Source organism: Pleurodeles waltl, chromosome 8 (assembly GCF_031143425.1).
Source record: "Pleurodeles waltl isolate 20211129_DDA chromosome 8, aPleWal1.hap1.20221129, whole genome shotgun sequence".
NCBI classification, from domain to species: domain Eukaryota; kingdom Metazoa; phylum Chordata; class Amphibia; order Caudata; family Salamandridae; genus Pleurodeles; species Pleurodeles waltl.
This window is the reverse complement of record NC_090447.1, coordinates 701,872,040-701,890,236: the sequence shown is the minus strand read 5'-3', so window position 1 is coordinate 701,890,236 and position 18,197 is coordinate 701,872,040. Positions and strand designations below refer to the sequence as shown.

General features: G+C 39.8%; 1 protein-coding gene across 16 annotated transcripts in view; it reads left to right on the top strand.

Annotated features, from left to right (window-relative positions):
* ABI3BP (ABI family member 3 binding protein) overlaps nucleotides 1-18,197 on the top strand; it is a 2,083,720-nt gene that overhangs the window by 349,792 nt on the left and 1,715,731 nt on the right. For all 16 annotated transcript variants that reach the window (XM_069204834.1, XM_069204837.1, XM_069204832.1 and 13 more), the window contains exon 2: nucleotides 1,176-1,355. In XM_069204834.1, the coding sequence (XP_069060935.1) occupies nucleotides 1,176-1,355 (180 nt within the window). The remainder of the gene's footprint in view (nucleotides 1-1,175; nucleotides 1,356-18,197) is intronic.

Genomic DNA, 18,197 nt, shown 5'->3' with positions numbered 1-18,197 from the left:
CAATTACACACCCACACAACCACTCACACACCCATACAGCCACTCACACACCCACTCACAAACCCACAAACCACTCACAGACCCACACACACACTCACGCATCAACTTACACACCCACTCACACACCCATATAGCCACACACACTCACACACCAATGCAGCCACTCACTCACCCTTCACAGACCATCAGAAACACTCACAGACCCACACAGCTTTCACAAACCCACTTACATACCCACACACCCACTCCCAGACCCTCAAAACCACTCACACACCCACTCACAGAGCCACACAACTTTCACACACCCAATCACACACCCACTCATGTAACTACTCACACAGCCACTCACACACCCACACAGCCACACACACACACCCACACATCCACACACCCACACAAGCACTCACTCACCCACTCACACACCCCCTCACACACCCAGGTTGCAGGGACCTTATAGTTAGGAAATAGCATTAAACCATAGAAATTCACCGGAAAAAAAACACAGAGATTACAGGAACGTTATAGTTAGGCTCAGATTTCACTCGTACTAAACCACTGAAATCCAGCAGTTATAGTTATTTCAAGTAACTATAACTCGTGCCCCAAGGTAACTATAACTCGTGTCCCGTTATGCACTCCTTTTTCTTCAATAATTTGACTTCTAATGTTTCATTGATATTTTAGTTTCATTATAAAAGTTGTTATGAGTGCTGTTGCATCTGGGGTAATTAGCAGTGCATTGGGGGGAGCGAGTTATAGTTACCTTAGATATGTCACTGTTACCTTTATTTTTTTCCAATATATATATATATATATATATATATATATATATATATATATATATATATATATGTGTGTTTGTGTGTGTGTATACATAATGGTTAAAAAGTGATGTTTTCCTAAAGACATTATCACATGCTTTGGTGGTGCACAGATGTCCCTCCCAGTGAAGTAGTTAGTTTACATGTGTCCTGAAGACACCCTTTTGGTTCCACTGTTGACAATTTTATTTGGGGTAAATATTATTGGCTTGACTAATTTACAAATGACCCCTAAAATTACTGTGTGTTGCATGGCACAGTGGTGTGATGGATTACTGTATGTGTTTCTGCATTCTACAATTCAACAGGCACCGTTCAGAACAATCATTAATTTTGCAATACATGTTTCCACAGTTAAGAAAGCAAGCTTGAAAGTTCAGATCAACGCTACTAGTGACACAGTGAACTTGAAGTTCCTTCGACCAAGTCCAAACATTAACCTTGAAGGATTTATCCTGGGGTATGGTAGCAACTTCTTCTCAACCCAGTACATTCCACTGCCAGAAAATGGAAAGTTCTATGACACAGAACTTGGTAAGCAGTCTACAGTTTTCCTTTCTACTTTATACAGACATGTTTTTATTTAACTTTATTATTATAACGAGAGAGCTTCACCATACAAAGAAATATTTCTTCTGCTATATGCTATTGATTTAAAAAAAAAAAATCCAACTTCAGGTATTGGTGATGAACTATACTTGTATATATGAAACTATGACCTGGGATTATGAAATAAGAGAAAATAGTATCAGCAATATGACCAAAAATGAAGATTTTAGATTGAATGATCAGTTCCAGTATAGTAATATTTAATAGGTTAAGTGGCCAGGTCCAGAACTATCAGTGGCAAACCTGTGAATGAGGTCACCATTCTCATCCAACAATAATAATGGTGTTTACAAAAGACAAACGTTTTAAGATGTGAAATGATGTTAGCTCTTTAATGATGATTGTTTGCTGAACTATACTGCAATGGCTAAGTGCTGAGGACTACCCAAGCATTTAAAAACGTTTTCCCTAATTTAGAGATGGCGCTGCAGGTGACAGTCTATTAACATAATGTGGGTATTTGACAAAGAGCATGGACCAAGAACTAAAGGCTTTGATGATTTTAAAATATCCCCCCACTGATGACCGGTTGCCTAAACTAAACAGGAAGACACAGAAACACTGAACTACTAAATCAGGGGGCCTATGCCAGATGTTATTCACACTCTGCCCTACTACTAGTTTTATTGCACCTTTTCCAATATCTTATCAATGGTTATATTTCTAAGGCGCTTCATCTTATTGAAGTTTGCTGTGGTAATTTTGGAAAATTGTGCAATAAATTGATGGCTGTTCTTCATTATTCTCAGTATTAAATATAATAAATACCTTTCACACACACACAAGAGAATCAAGCATAATGGTTTGGACGCATTCTTAGATGATCTCTACTTTCAAGCTTAGTTAAATTTGAAAAGCATGAAAGGACTCCACTATCAAAATTAGCGATAAAGTTTACATAGTTCTTCCTAAAGCATTTGTCTTCAAATCACAATTCCCTTGAACCTGACACCCATTCAAACTAACAAGTAAATTAGGGAGGTCAGTCACCTTCAAGGAAAGGTTGTGTGCACAACCACTCTTAGGACTCCATGGGAATGTGTTTGTACCCCACCCCAAATAACATTGCAACAGTTTTTTGCTCCTGATTTACAATTAAGTTATTCTAGACTGTAAACAAGCAAAAGCATAGTAGCTGAATAAGGGACACTTTATATAAACAAACTAGACTCATTGATATTTAATAGAGCTTTTCAATTCTCACAATAAATACAAACAGTACTATTTTCGGTCTTTTCATCAAAATAATAGGTTTTGTGGGTGGAAAAATGCCTTTCCAGTGAGTAAGCGTTTCTTAATCCTGGATATTCGTAACCAAGTCATGTCTAATTCTTCACTGAGATGTAACCACTTACGGAAAATACTTTGTGAGTCAGGCATCAATATTCAAGAGTAAGATGGATCTAGGATAGGAGTAAAAAACAACTACCCATTGAAAACGTGTAATGATTTAGGCCCTTGATGTGTCCTTTGAGGAGCTGCCTGTGCTATCTGAAGAATAGAATTCACCCGGATTCTTTGAGTATTCTTCAAAGCAATGTTCTATTGTCAAAAGGAAGATCCCATCCATCTGCTCCCAACCTCATCTGAGTTACTGTCCAACTCCCTTTTCATATCATAGCTTTCTTTGTGACATACAGTGTTCCATCAATGCGCCTTAGATCATGACATTTACAGCATTCCATGAAGCTGAGTTCCTCAGATACCATACTGCCCACTTTGTTTGAGCTTATGATCCAAGTCCTAGCTGTACTAATTAAAGCAATCTACAAACACACTTAAAAAAACTCACAACATATAAAGTTTGTTTCTATTTGTGAGACAAAAAAGCAATAAGAAGTGATAGAATGTAATCAGGACCTACCACGGGGACTGTTCCAGAAGCTCACCTGGAATGTTGCATCTTTTGTTGCCCAAAGAAAAAGTGATGAAATTATACATTAGAATGCCATGTCATTGTGATCATCTTTAAGATCTTTAGGATTGTGATATTTAATTCACAGACACACCTACGATAATTAGTAAAATAAATGTATACATGTTGACTGTGCCTTTTCAAATTGCATTTAGCTTCTGTCTGCAATGTGTCCCCAAAGATAAGAGTTAAAATAAAATGTTACATCACACACTAGTGACATGATATTAACTATATAGTACTCCAAAAGACCTTAGGACCTAAGAGATTTCAGTTTATAGTAAAATTGTTACAGGAGAATACAGCTAGGAAGGATATATGTACTAACGTGTTGCATTGTTCCATCATTTTGCTGCCCTCTCTGGAACATTCACTTTTAATCCCTAAAAATGATGCACATTGAGGGAAAGCATGAAGGGATTTCACAGTGACATTTAATCCTAAAAATCTATTCAGCTAGTGGTCAACTCCTGTATTAATATTCAGGCATTGAGAGAGGAACAGTGAGACATGATCTGGTCTCATCGTGTGAGCTCTCAGGCCATAAATCAATCTTGCCTTGTTAAATGCCATAAAGGGTCTAAATTTGAGCTCACCCATCCCTTGTGATTGAGGGCCCCTGCAGGCAGGTCTACTGTCATCCCCCATGACATGCCCTGCAAATAACGTGCACTCTGGGTTTGTTTCCCACTGGCGACATATAAAACATAGAAATACATACAGGGAGTGCAGAATTATTAGGCAAGTTGTATTTTTGAGGATTAACTTTATTATTGAACAACAACCATGTTCTCAATGAACCCAAAAAACTCATTAATATCAAAACTGAATATTTTTGGAAGTAGTTTTTAGTTTGTTTTTAGTTTTAGCTATGTTAGGGGGATATCTGTGTGTGCAGGTGACTATTACTGTGCATAATTATTAGGCAACTTAACAAAAAACAAATATATACCCATTTCAATGATTTATTATTACCAGTGAAACCAATATAACATCTCAACATTCACAAATATACATTTCTGACATTCAAAAACAAAACAAAAACAAATCAGTGACCAATATAGCCACCTTTCTTTGCAAGGACACTCAAAAGCCTGCCATCCATGGATTCTGTCAGTGTTTTGATCTGTTCACCATCAACATTGCGTGCAGCAGCAACCACAGCTTCCCAGACACTGTTCAGAGAGGTGTACTGTTTTCCCTCCTTGTAAATCTCACATTTGATGATGGACCACAGGTTCTCAATGGGGTTCAGATCAGGTGAACAAGGAGGCCATGTCATTAGATTTCCTTCTTTTATACCCTTTCTTGCCAGCCACGCTGTGGAGTACTTGGACGCGTGTGATGGAGCATTGTCCTGCATGAAAATCATGTTTTTCTTGAAGGATGCAGACTTCTTCCTGTACCACTGCTTGAAGAAGGTGTCTTCCAGGAACTGGAAGTAGGACTGGGAGTTGAGCTTGACTCCATCCTCAACCCGAAAAGACCCCACAAGCTCATCTTTGATGATATCAGCCCAAACCAGTACTCCACCTCCACCTTGCTGGCGTCTGAGTCGGACTGGAGCTCTCTGCCCTTTACCAATCCAGCCACGGGCCCATCCATCTGGCCCATCAAGACTCACTCTCATTTCATCAGTCCATAAACCTTAGAAAAATCAGTCTTGAGATATTTCTTGGCCCAGTCTTGACGTTTCAGCTTGTGTGTCTTGTTCAGTGGTGGTCGTCTTTCAGCCTTTCTTACCTTGGCCATGTCTCTGAGTATTGCACACCTTGTGCTTTTGGGCACTCCAGTGATGTTGCAGCTCTGAAATATGGCCAAACTGGTGGCAAGTGGCATCGTGGCAGCTGCACGCTTGACTTTTCTCAGTTCACGGGCAGTTATTTTGCGCCTTGGTTTTTCCACACGCTTCTTGCGACCCTGTTGACTATTTTGAATGAAACGCTTGATTGTTCGATGATCACGCTTCAGAAGCTTTGCAATTTTAAGAGTGCTGCATCCCTCTGCAAGATATCTCACTATTTTTTACTTTTCTGAGCCTGTCAAGTCCTTCTTTTGACCCATTTTGCCAAAGGAAAGGAAGTTGCCTAATAATTATGCACACCTGATATAGGGTGTTGATGTCATTAGACCACACCCCTTCTCATTACAGAGATACACATCACCTAATATGCTTAATTGGTAGTAGGCTTTCGAGCCTCTACAGCTTGGAGTAAGACAACATGCATAAAGAGGATGATGTGGTCAAAATACTCATTTGCCTAATAATTCTGCACTCCCTGTATAAAATGTCATAGTTGCATTACTTCCTAAAGCATAATAAAATGTTACAGGTGTTAGGTAACTTACAGTAAGAGCTGTCTACTACCAACAGGTTGTTTTCACAGATCAAATATCTGATGGAAATCTCTCTAATTCAGAAATCAGAACCAACTTGCAATTGTTAAAATGCCTAAGTAATGCCGCATATTCTGAGGGAAGCAATTCGCGAGGAACCTTTTCCCTTCCTAGTAGAATTGTTGAAGAGTCCTTGCCAAACAACGCCTGATAAGTATGTTTGCAGAGGATTGGTGCTGCCATAATGTCATTGTGAAAACATATGAGAGATTTTACTGTTTTTGTGATCTGCCTTGACGGCACAGCTGTACTGGCAATTATGTGAGAATGTCCAGGAGAAAGGGGCTTTGGCTCTGCCCACTTGTTGGGAGCCAGGAGTTTGGATTAGGCAGAAATTGTGTGCTTTCACACAAAAGTGCTTGCCCTTCACACAGCTGTTATCATTTTGTTTGTTTAGCTAGATGCCTGTGCTTGAACTTTCAGGGATACACACAAGACATTGTAACACTACTAAAGTATCTTGGATAACTAGATCATGTGTGGTTGTTTCCCCTGGTAGCAGCAGAGATGTGAGGAGGGAAGTAATTAACGTACATGAATTGTTAAGTATGACTTGACAGTGTAATTGTTATCTGACCTTTTATCCTACACCAATTCTATTCTAGAGTTAATGCTTCCACAAAATACATATCCATTCCCATGCAAATTTCCTGTAATCCCTCACATTACCATACAATATTCCTTTAAAGCCAGAAATATTGGCAATGCCAAAGCTTGCCTAAAAAGAGGACCCTCACACTTTTCTTTAGCAGGGCTGAAATATTGGCTATTGTGTGGGGCATGAGGATCATCAATAAAAAGAAACAATATTCAATGACATCCAGTGGGGCCTGTCTTCTATACAGTATGAACAAGACATGGTCAAGTTTGACTTTCCACACAAGAGACATGGATATTTGCATAGCAGTAATAGTTATTTAACACACTAAACCCCACCCCTTCTTCCTGTTTTTTACCAGTATTTGTTCCGTTTCGGTAGTTTTGACGAGCCAGAATTTATCAGGAGAAAACTGCGAGGATGTGATAATTATCACACAACTCGTAATTCCGATCTTTGTGCAAACGTTTGTTTGAACAGGGATTGAAATGTGCCCTTAATTTATAACGAGAGCCTTAGTGTCCAATGGACATTTGCAATTACATTGTGTTTTTTAACCCCGTGGCTCCACTTCACAATAAGGTTTTCCACATTGTAAAGTAACTTACTTTCCCTAATCTTTGGTATTCAGTTTAATCGCACTTGCAAGTAAATCTCCGCTACCTCTAAACTTCCTCTGAAGTCAAGTGAGTTGCACTATTTTTAGATCATGTGTGTGTAATCCAGATGTCATACACCAAGGGTCACCAATGGATATTTCTTTTGCATCCATTAATTGCTTTTAAAAAACTTCCCCAGGAAATCTGCTCACAGAATTTGGCAAATATGTGTCAACTATTTCAGACTAGTTTCAGCACTTTTTCGGCTTAGCACAGCTATTTACTGATTAGAATGCCTCTTTTCTTCATTGGGTTTCAAGGTCATTCACTTTAAGGTGGCTGATCAACCTTTGGGTGCAAGCCTTCAACTGAGGATAAGCAGGCCCAAAAGAACACTCTGTAATCATAGGAGAAAGTGTGAAACATGCTAGTTTTTGTGTAGTCTTGCCACTAATTATGACAAAGAGTAACCATAAAGATTAGCCAGCCAAAGCAAACAAAGACCACTTCTGTTGATGCTATGGTTTCTGATCAAATAATTTTAGGCATAAAGGTTGACAATTTAACTTCGTCCTGATTAAGAGTTCTACAAAGCAGAAATTACTAAAAGTTCATATTGGCAGATCTATATGGGCAAATAGTTAACATAGTCATAGCGATGCAAGTTATCCGCCTTTAGCGCATTAATTTAACCTTGTTTTGGAAGCTGCTTGAGTAACACATAGTTAAATGTTTTTCTTTCTACGCTTTCCTTTGCTCATTTTGTCTTGTCATAATCTGCTCCATCACACAATGAACTTTTATTTTTGTCCTAAATAAGTTCATAGGGTTGTCAAGGAAACCTGCAAAGAGATGTATAAATTTATGCTTTTAAACAAGTCATACTGCACAGCTTTCCAACATCTATGTGTTGTTGCACAGCCAAGACCTAAAAGAAAGTTTGTTTTGGAAGGGAAAAGGCTTGGTTGGCTGTCCTACGATATTTCTTGATGTGCTTTTTTCTCAGCAATGGAAAACAACTTTAATTTTCTTGACATAAATACACTTATTCTTTCACCTAGGTGAGTCTAAGGTTTGTCCCAGGGTTTTAATAGGTGGTAAAGTATATCGATTCATACAGGGGACCCTGTGCAGTCTATTTAGTGTATACATTGTAGTACTTGCAAATGAAAAAAGCATGTGGGGAGTTTCCACGAGCTTCTTCTACCATTATTAATAGTGACCCCTGATTGCATCGTATAGTTCTTTGAGGTGAGGGTGCAGTGGGAAACTAGAATGTGAAGTTTGGGTGCCTTTGTTTTTTGGGTGAAAAACTTTAAGGTGTGGCTTATTCCAAACTTCAGAGACAGGTTGATGTGGCAGTTATGTGGTTTTCTGTTTAATGATTTGGTGGTCAGGTGCAACTTCCGTCCTTTTGGAAGGTCAATGGCTTCATGAAATAACATCCCTAAAGCAACTCTAGGGCTCTCTCTTGCTGCAGCTGAACACATGAAATCGGCATGACCAAGACAAGCCCGCTCTGCTGCCGGTTGATGTTGCCACTCTGCTTCTCCTGCTCAGCCCTTGGCTCTCGGCCCTCTATGCTTGGCCTGCGGGTGCCATGTGTGCAGGGGAATGGCATGAGTGCCGTGGTCCTCGTGGTTTTGTTCAGGCCACATCAAGCAACAGAAAACGCCCAAAGTGAAGAGGACAGCAGACACTACAGACACCTCTTACCTTCTACTGTTACAAGCTCCCTTTTTCGACTCCCACTCCTGCAGCTGGATTTCCCAGGTGTCTGGCAGTTGGTGGGGCCCAAGGCTGGCCCTCCCGCTGGTTTCTCTTGTTTCACTGCTGACTCCCATTGGCGTGGAAGAGGTCGGTCGAAGGCAAGGGAGTCTGGTGGCTGGACCATGTGGCTGAGCTGTGTAACTACAACAGAGGTGAGCTGGGACGGAGAGAGAGCGCTAACGAGAGATGCCTGCAATGGTAGTAAGGTACGGGGAGAGCGGTGGCAGTTGAGCCACTGCATCAGGTTGAGCCCCTTGATTGCAGAAGTGGCCCAACTAGGTTTGGGAGTGGCTTGGGGCCAGGGGTGATCTCCAGCCCTTAGCTCTTCTTATCACCTTGCCAGAGCTGGGATAACTGTTGGACAGCTGTTGAAACTTTCTGACTCTGGCAGAGAAGCACTATCATTACCACTACTAGTCCAGCTTTTGATGCAGAGTAACTAACTGACAACAGGTAAACAAGGAAAGAATTGTTATCTGTTTGGCCTTAGGTCCTTTGGATCTTAGGCAGCAAACTCCTACACAGGAACCATCAAAAACATAAATCACCTGCCTTCAGAAGTCTGGATTGCTATCCTGGGGTACTAGCTAAACTGTCTGCCTTAAATTATTTGAACAATTGGAATTTTGATTTTCAAGGTCGGAAATACAGAGGCAAGATAAATATATGGTTTGGGAGAGAAAGAGCAGCACAGCCAACTGCAAAGAGTTCTAGGGCAAAACTGATTTTGGGAAATCAGTCCTTAATTTCCTCTGTACCACACATGTTTGAGAAGTCTACACACATTTTGAATACATTTAATTTCTTAAAAGACCCTGTTGGGCTATTATTACCACTTCTGAGGACACATCTACTCTTCAAACCCCAATTTCCCAACTAAAAGTGAAAATAGTCTTGCTTACAATACAAGTTGTAAAGTGGGACCTGTTAAAGGGTCGGGATACAACTCTAAACAAAGAACTGGGAGGATCGATAACTGACCTGGTGCTACTCACACTACGATCTCCATATCTATTGATTTCCCCCAGCCCAACATATTCCTCGTTAACAACCTCATGTGGTTTAATAAGAAATGGTGTTCATCGTCACTAGAGGTTATCGTAAATGTTCAAAAAGGACAAGGAGCTTTGGAAAAACATTGGACACAGGAGGAACAAGAACAAACACTTTGTACAGGAGCTGATCAAATGTAGCAGTGTGAATTAAACCTTAAAGGATTACCCCAGTTTAACTTGAACCCATTAGATTTATGTTTTCAATCTAATTAAATGGCATATGATGGGTGCTATGGGGATATAAATCAAAAGAGATCAGAAGGAAGGACAAATGAAATGCACTTTATGGAGGACACTGAGTCCTAACTTTGGAGCACCCCGTGCCCAGCTAACAATCCACTTAATAAGCCTATAGTCAATCTGGCTAGAATATTCACAGACCTTTAAACTGGACAAAAAACGGTGGGTCTTAGCACAGGAAATAGCAAGATGGAAGAACATTGTACACAAAGTCCATCAGGGAAAATAGTCCGTGATCAGTGTGGGATATCCTATTTCAAACCTCGCAGTTAACTCTTGATGGCTTGACATATCAATCCACTAAAATGGACGTCCAAGTGGACTTGTTAAATGCTGTGATAAAATCAGTCTCGGGGATTGATCAAAAGCTGGCTGATTTAAATAAGCTGATAATTCAGACATAGAAGTTTGCCAAAACAACAAATATAAAATGTGCTTGCTCCCCATTAATCAACAAGCTAGCCACAATGTCAGAAATAAAACTAAGGACAAGTCAGTAGTCACTATTGGTACTATTGAAAGCACACCAGGTTAAAGTGCAGCTGAGCAGGAGAAAGAGTTAGTGACTGAGCTAAGCCACGATAACAAAGACAAGCAAGTAAGAAGCTGTTTCATAACCAGCGGTGCAAATCTGTGCAGGCTAATACTATACTAGTTGTGGAAGTGGGCCTCTCCACAGAAAAAACACTGTCCATGGGGAACCTCAGTTACCTTGGAAACCTGGCCCTGTAGGAAGAGAGCCAGGGGAAGAAAGCCCAGCTGTATCAACATCCTAAGGCTAACAATGAGGGCAACCCAGGAGTAATTACAACCAACATTGGCCAAGTACAACCTATAACCACACAAGCAATGGCTGCTCAATTTATGACTACACAAGGAATGGATACCCCACAAATGCCAATAAGTGTACAGATGCAACTGTCATGGTTTTGGGCGGGGCCGATCAGGACTCTGGTTGGGGCACCCCTTGAGGTCACAGAATATCCCAAAGAGGTAGTGTACTGGGGCAGAAGAGCAGCTAAAGGCATACACGGGAAAGGACAGCTATGGACTGACACAGGAAATAGGAAAATAAAAGCAGAGCAACCTTAGTGTGAACAAACAGGAAACGGATTACTTATGGACAAACACACTGGGGTTACCACTAAGGTTGTACACAGGGTAGAGCTCAGAACTTCCCACAGCAACAGGGAATGTCAATGACTCTGTGCAGATTGGTCTTACAGATAGCCACCCCGCAAACCCCATAGAAAGGAGGCAGCAGAAGTGATTCTGTCTCTGGACCCTTAGAGCACAATCAAGGATTGTACTTACATAAACAAGACAAGCCCTTGTGGGTCCAGCTGGAAACACAGTGGCAATTCCTGAAAAAACAGCAATAGCACGCTGTCACTGTTAGGCTCTAAAGCCTACACATAACACTAGACAAAGGATGGGGGCTGGAATTGCCTCCTGGAAACCAGGAGCTATCCCAAGTACAAAGGAAAACACTTATACACAGGTGAAGACTGATAGTGCACTTACCAGACACAAATACCCAAGAGGAAACGGAAACAGAAAGAACAAACTAGGAGGCAGAGGCAGGAACTGGGAACAGGCTCAGGCTGAAGCAAAGGAAGGAATTAAACTGGAAAACAAAGCACAAGGTCTGTCTGGAACAAGCAGACACAGGAATGGGAAACAGAGAGCAGGCTCTAACTATAACAAGCAAGAACAGGACTGAAATACAGGGAGTTGGAACAAGAAGGAAACAGGACTGGGAAACTGAGAGCAGGTTCAGGCTGAAACGAGCCAGGAGCAGGTCTTAGAAACAGGGAGAGGGCTCTGGAAGAAACAAACAGGAACAAGGCTGAGAGTCAGGGAGCAGACTCTGACTGGAACAAGTAGGAACAGGGCAGAGAAACAGAAAGTAGGTTGAAGCTGAAACAGAGCAGAAACAAGACTGGAACACCATCCAATAATGGGCATGGAACACAAAGGAATCGAACTCCAATGCATGACGAGGATCTTGAGGAAATGGCTGCTTATAAGCTGTTCCAGACTGCAGCAAAATCCAGGGGAATCGCATGACTTGGCTGCACCGGAGAGGTCTCAGGTGTGTGTGGTTTCAGACACTCGCAAGTCCTGGAGGAGAAAATCCAGTGAAAAGGAGCAACTGGACTCCTCCCATAGAAAACAATGTATAGCAGAATCCAGGCTTTCCTGACTACCAGGCTGTGCATTATGGGATTTGCAGTCCCAGGAAGCAAATGTACTTCTGCAAAACCATACCATAGTGAAAAGGGAAACAAATGGGAATCAGAAAGGGACTCTATATGACTGTTCAAGGTGATTCCCAGGCTCCAGGCAGTCCCTTTACAGCACCCCCTAGAGATGGGACGACAGAGTCGTAACATCAACAAGATTTCATAACTGTCTCAAATCTTTGGTTATAGAACAATCAGGCCCAGAATTATCAAGCCTTGGCAACAAACATAGGGACAAGCCTCCTCACATGTTATACGATGGCAATCAAACTGTATTTATTTCAGAATATCAGTCCAGGGGGATACGTGAAATACTTAACTGTGGGAATATTTTAAATCTTTTACAGGCAACTCAATCACTTGGAAAGATATCAACAATGGAGATTTAATCTATGAAGTTATTTTCTCCCACAGATAATAAGGAAAATAAGAATCAACTCTTGTTTCTTGGGCAACTTCCCAGTTATCCAGAAAAGTCCTCCAAGAGAAACAACAATTTTTCAGTACACCTCATTAATCAGACTATCCTGCCCCTTTAAAAAAACAGAATATGCCTCCGGTGAAAGAAGCTACAAGGGGTTACAATTAACCCTTCTCTGTTCTTAGGAACCAGATTGGTAGCATATTATCTTTCACTTCCCTTCCATTCCTGCAGCAGAATAAACATTCTCCAACTCACAGGTATAGTTATGGCCAATTAAATGTAGGGTGGTTAACGGAAGACTTACTTGATGGCAGACAATCCAGATGGACAAAGACGCAACCCCCCAATCCACACCAGTACAGAACAAAATTAAATCCTTGAAACTGTGCTCATGGAACATCAATGGTGTATACACCAACAATCAAACAAGGATCTGACAAACCTTTTGAGAGAATGTTAATATCAAATTATTCTACTGCAAGAAACCTGGGCAATGCAGCTGTTCACATAGCTGGATACCCTGGCTACTTTTCCTCAGCACACAGAATAAAGAGGTTTGGGTGTCCGTCGGAAGGGTTGGCAATCTTTATAGCCACAGCTCTAACAATACAAAGCAAACAATTGGAAGTAGATAATCTAAATATTCTGGCAGTCAAACTACAGAAGTGGCACAGTGATATCAAGAAGCCTTTTCTGGTAATTACCCTTTACATTCACCCTGATGCTCGTTCTAGAAGTTGATGCCCCCTAAATTGTTAAATATCTTATTAAACTGCCTACAAGATGCAGTGGCCCCAGAAATTCTGATTACAGGGGACTTCAATATGAATTTGCTTTTGGTCCTTTTCTCGAGATAATCACTTTTTGCAACAGGACCTTGTCTGGGCTGTTTCTAGCCAGTTTGATGGAATCAAAGGCAACAGGCTTGGCGATGAAGAAGCAGTGGTTCTGGTAGAAGATCTGGAGTCTCAGGGGTGTAGACTACTAAATGGAATATTTCAGCAAGACAAACATCAGGGTCTTACTATTCAGCTGGTGAACACTCAATAATAGACTATACAGTAGCAAGTTTACCATTATATAATCAAGACAGATGTAAGTAACCATGGTCAGCAAACTATGGAGATCAACTTTCAATGTCCTTTGCATGCAGATCTTCTCCCAAGGGTAATAACCACAATTAAGTACAGGAAACTTCGCTGGTCAGACTGCACAATATAATTAATTTAGGTCAATACTTTTGCTTTGGTAACTAAATGTCTTAAAAAGGATACCCTAGATCCAATAACTATGTGCACCTTTTTCAATGCTAAAGTTTTGGCTACCTACTCTTCAAATAATCATCATAGTACTCGCTAAACTGCAGAGGAGATATATAATTTAAATAGGAATCTTATATCTGCTTATAATCGCCTGATAAGGAAGAACTGTAATAGAACTTTGAGATTGTCAAAGAAGCACCATGAGATTTGTAGAATCCAAATTGATCTGAAACATAAACAAAGTATATCAGAAGGCAGTTTGGGTAGATAAAATACTGAAGAAGCATGGTTTCTGGGCTTAAGCATTATATCTTAGTGAAAAGAATAACTCGCAGGGTTTCTGGGAAATTGTCACCAACTTGAACAGGGCCCCAATGACAATCACAATCTCCAATATAGTGGAACCAGGTTGGATTGACTTCATAGCTAAGCATTTTAATCATTCCCCAGAGGAGATGGAGATTCGAAATCATTTGGGAAGGAAAATGGCTCATACAGAAACCCTCCTGGACCCAGATGATGCTATGATCATTTTCTCTGAAAATCAATTAGGAGATTAATTGGAAAGAGTAGGCAAGGTGGGGCTCTGGGCCCAAATGGAATATCAAATGCCATGTACAAAACGAATCCAACAATTTGGGCAGAAAGACTGGTGGTAGCTGGAAGTTATCCCAGCTTGGGGGAGGAGCTCTGTAATCAACCCATCTTCAAAAGGGGAGATCACTCCTGTTCAGGAAACTATTATCTCATCACATTAACAGATACTGAGGCAAAGTATTTTGCAGGCCTCTTTTTCATGGACCTATTGTCCTGGGCAACAAAAAATCACATTATTTCACCCAATCAATCAGGGTTTGTACAAGAACAGGTACAACAGCTAACATTCTATCCTTGTCAGTAATTATGAACAAATATGGTTTGAAAAAGCAACTGCTCTACCTTTGTTTTGTGGATTTTATGTCAATATTCAACTACGCACACTGTAATTTTCTCTGGGAAAAGCTAGCCTCCTGGGGTATCCCTGCAAATTTATTAAAAGCAATACAGATGCTGTACACTGATACCTGGATGAGGGTGAGGATTGAGGATGGCTCCTTCCTTCCCAGGAAAATAGAAACCTACCAAGGTCAGAAGCAAGGATGCATATGTACACCTTATTTGATTAATCTTTTTTTTCAGACCTGTGCCCAGCCCTATATGGTGTAAATGCATATTCACCTAAACTAGTAGATATGCACATCTCAAACCTTTTGTGCGGAGGTGATGTTATACTTCTAAGCCAAACAAAAATTGGTCTGCAACAGCTGATCGACAAGCCATCTCAGTACACAAAGGCTAATGGAATGCAAATAAATGAGAAGAAAACAAAAGTTATGCAAATTAGTGAAAAAGCAATGACATTGCAAAAGTGGTACCTGCAAAGGCAAGAATTTGGGTCTGTTAAAACGTATAGATACCTAGAGTCATATTTGATGAGAGGGGCTCCTTCCAGCAGCATAGGCAGGACTTGCGCTACTTCTTGCTTTCTGTACTTTAAAGTGATCCCTAGATGGCCCCCTCTAACTGCCATTGTTAAAAGTAATTGCAGCTAAATTACCACTGAGTATAAGAGATGGGAGTAAAGCGCTATGAGGGGGAGATGCAACAATCTCAAATGAAATATACATATAAATGTTTAGGTTGCTTTTTCATCTCCTCCAATACATTGCCCAAGCCGAGATAAGACTCGAGTTTGGACAATTGAACCAAATCAGTGTAAGAAAAGGGAGCTATATTAAAGTGTGGAAACGATTACAATGAACCACTAGTAACCTATTTTCGCAATCATTCTAGGAGAAAATGTGCTCATGCAGTAATACACCTATGCAATACCTAGACCAAGCGCTGGACGATCTGGGTACTCCACCACTTTGGGAAAGCAGCATGCGCAACAACGCTTTTAAAAAAGCGATCAACCGTATAACAAAAATAATCTCTGTGGCAACAGACAAAGAGACTTTCAGTCAGATCCCACTCATGGATGATAATAAATAAGTACAAAAATCTCAAACTTTAGCCCTACCTTGAGATGGTGTGGTCGAGAAAGGAAAAGGACCTTTTTTATTAGGTATCGTTTCAGCCTTCTGCCCGGTCATGCCCATGATGCCCCATGGCTATGGGACTCAGAAAAGGATTTGTGTAGGTTATGTAGATCTGGGGATGAGACCATTATTCATATAACTTTTATTTTCCAAGGTCTGTTAAATGAGAGGAAAGACCTGCTTAAGGTAGCTTTAAATCAGTGAGGAGTCCATACGTGTAGGCAAGCTGTGATTGTATGTTTTAAAGCAACGGACACTGTTTCAAATTGTAAATTTACTACTTTCTTGAAAATGGTGGCGATAAAGTTGGATAACTGTACAACTGTAACAGAGTTTTTATAGCTTGCTAAAGGCACCACTGCCACTAAAATAATTTTCAAATTTTACAGGTCTGTTTATATACGAACAGAGAAAGGAATGATGCCAGGAATATGTTTTGCTGCTGAAAATGTATTATAAAAAAGTTTTTAATAATGTGAATTTCACTGGTCCTAGGCACTTTAGCATTTATAGCCCTTTTGAGCGAAGGATGACAAGGCATTCATGATATGCCTACATGGAAATGTAATAATCTATTATTGTCTGATGTTACAACGATTTTCCAACTTAATGGGTCTATTGAATTGAGAAACAAAAGATGCTAGGAAGAAGTGTGCTATGGGAAAATAGATCATGAAAAAAGTTTTTAATATTGTTTATTTTACTAGTGCTAGGCACTTTAGCACTTCAGCCTTTTTTTTGATCCCTTATTATAGGTTTATAAATGATTTGAGTGAAGGATGACAAGGAACAAGTGGTATATAAATAAAGGATATAACTAAAGACAACAAGATGTCATAGAAATGCATGCCTGGAGATGAGGAAATTATTGTTGTCTGATTCTTTTTATTTTATTATTAGTATTGATGCACTTCAGTATCGAAACACTTTGTGCACTTAAGTTATTGTGATGCTTGTTTGGATACATTATACATTATTGTGGATCGTGTCTTTTTTAATATGAATTTAAATTGCAAAGTAATGGTTTTAATTACCTATGCACATTCTAAATAAACTGAAACTGAACTCTAAGGCATTGAGACTAACATGAACAAACATATACATATTAAGTTTCAACATTTGAAAAATGTCTTATTGTATTCTATACTTTTATTGATGCATCTGCAACATAGTTGCATGTTGCTGGAGATATTTTAGAAGTGCCTCGTGCTTGCAGTGGTGTGGAGAAGGGCCTAGCAAGCTAGCTACTGTTTTCTTTATTTTAATGAATTTCAGAAGATAAAAATAGCCATTTTAGCCTGGCTGCCCAAATATAGACTCCTCTATTGACCATTTGTTTTTTCTCTTTTGATTGGTGTCTTGTAATTGCCATCATTCCATTCATGAAAACTTTGAACCAGCTCATTAAAGTGAGACACTGTATTTGCTAACTTAATATCTTCTGCTTACATTTAATCTTCAAAGTTAGCAAATTTAGAAACAATGTTATTTTATATATTTAATTGAGGTTGGAGACTTTTTCCTAATTATCTACATGACTCACCTATCCCTTTTAGCTGTGTATGTTTTGGTAAATAATTTGCTTGTCAAGTGTTCCTTGAGAAATTTTCGTTGTAATAGAGACCTCATTGTGCTTGCTAATTGTAAATTTTAAAAGGTGTGTAATGCATTTGCTTTATCAATTTCATGGCCAACAATATCCCATGTGATCAGTCAATCTTCTAAATGATCATCTTTATTCTTCTTATTATTATTATTATGCTTGACCCAAGCTAAAGCTCAAGCTTGGCACATGATAAGAAAACACAAAGCAACACAATCCCCCTCCGACTTTAGATTTAGAAACTGCATGTGCCTCTTAATACATACTCACAAACCCGGATGCAATCAGATAATTTCAGATTGATGTGGATGATGGATTTTAAAAAATAAGGTATAGAGAAGTTCTAATTTTGATTGTCTCGATTAAAGCATCACATTTAATTCATTTTGTGTATAAAAATTGATTTTCTGCTGTTCATTTAAACCTCTATTTCTACTACGTTTTCCTATTAAACTGTTTCAAAATAACTCTCTGAGTAAGGTAAAGTACACCAAGTATGGTATAGAGCCATCACTATATCATAAATAAATCCGTAGATTTGGGATGCCTGGTCCTCCAAGATCAATTGACAAATATA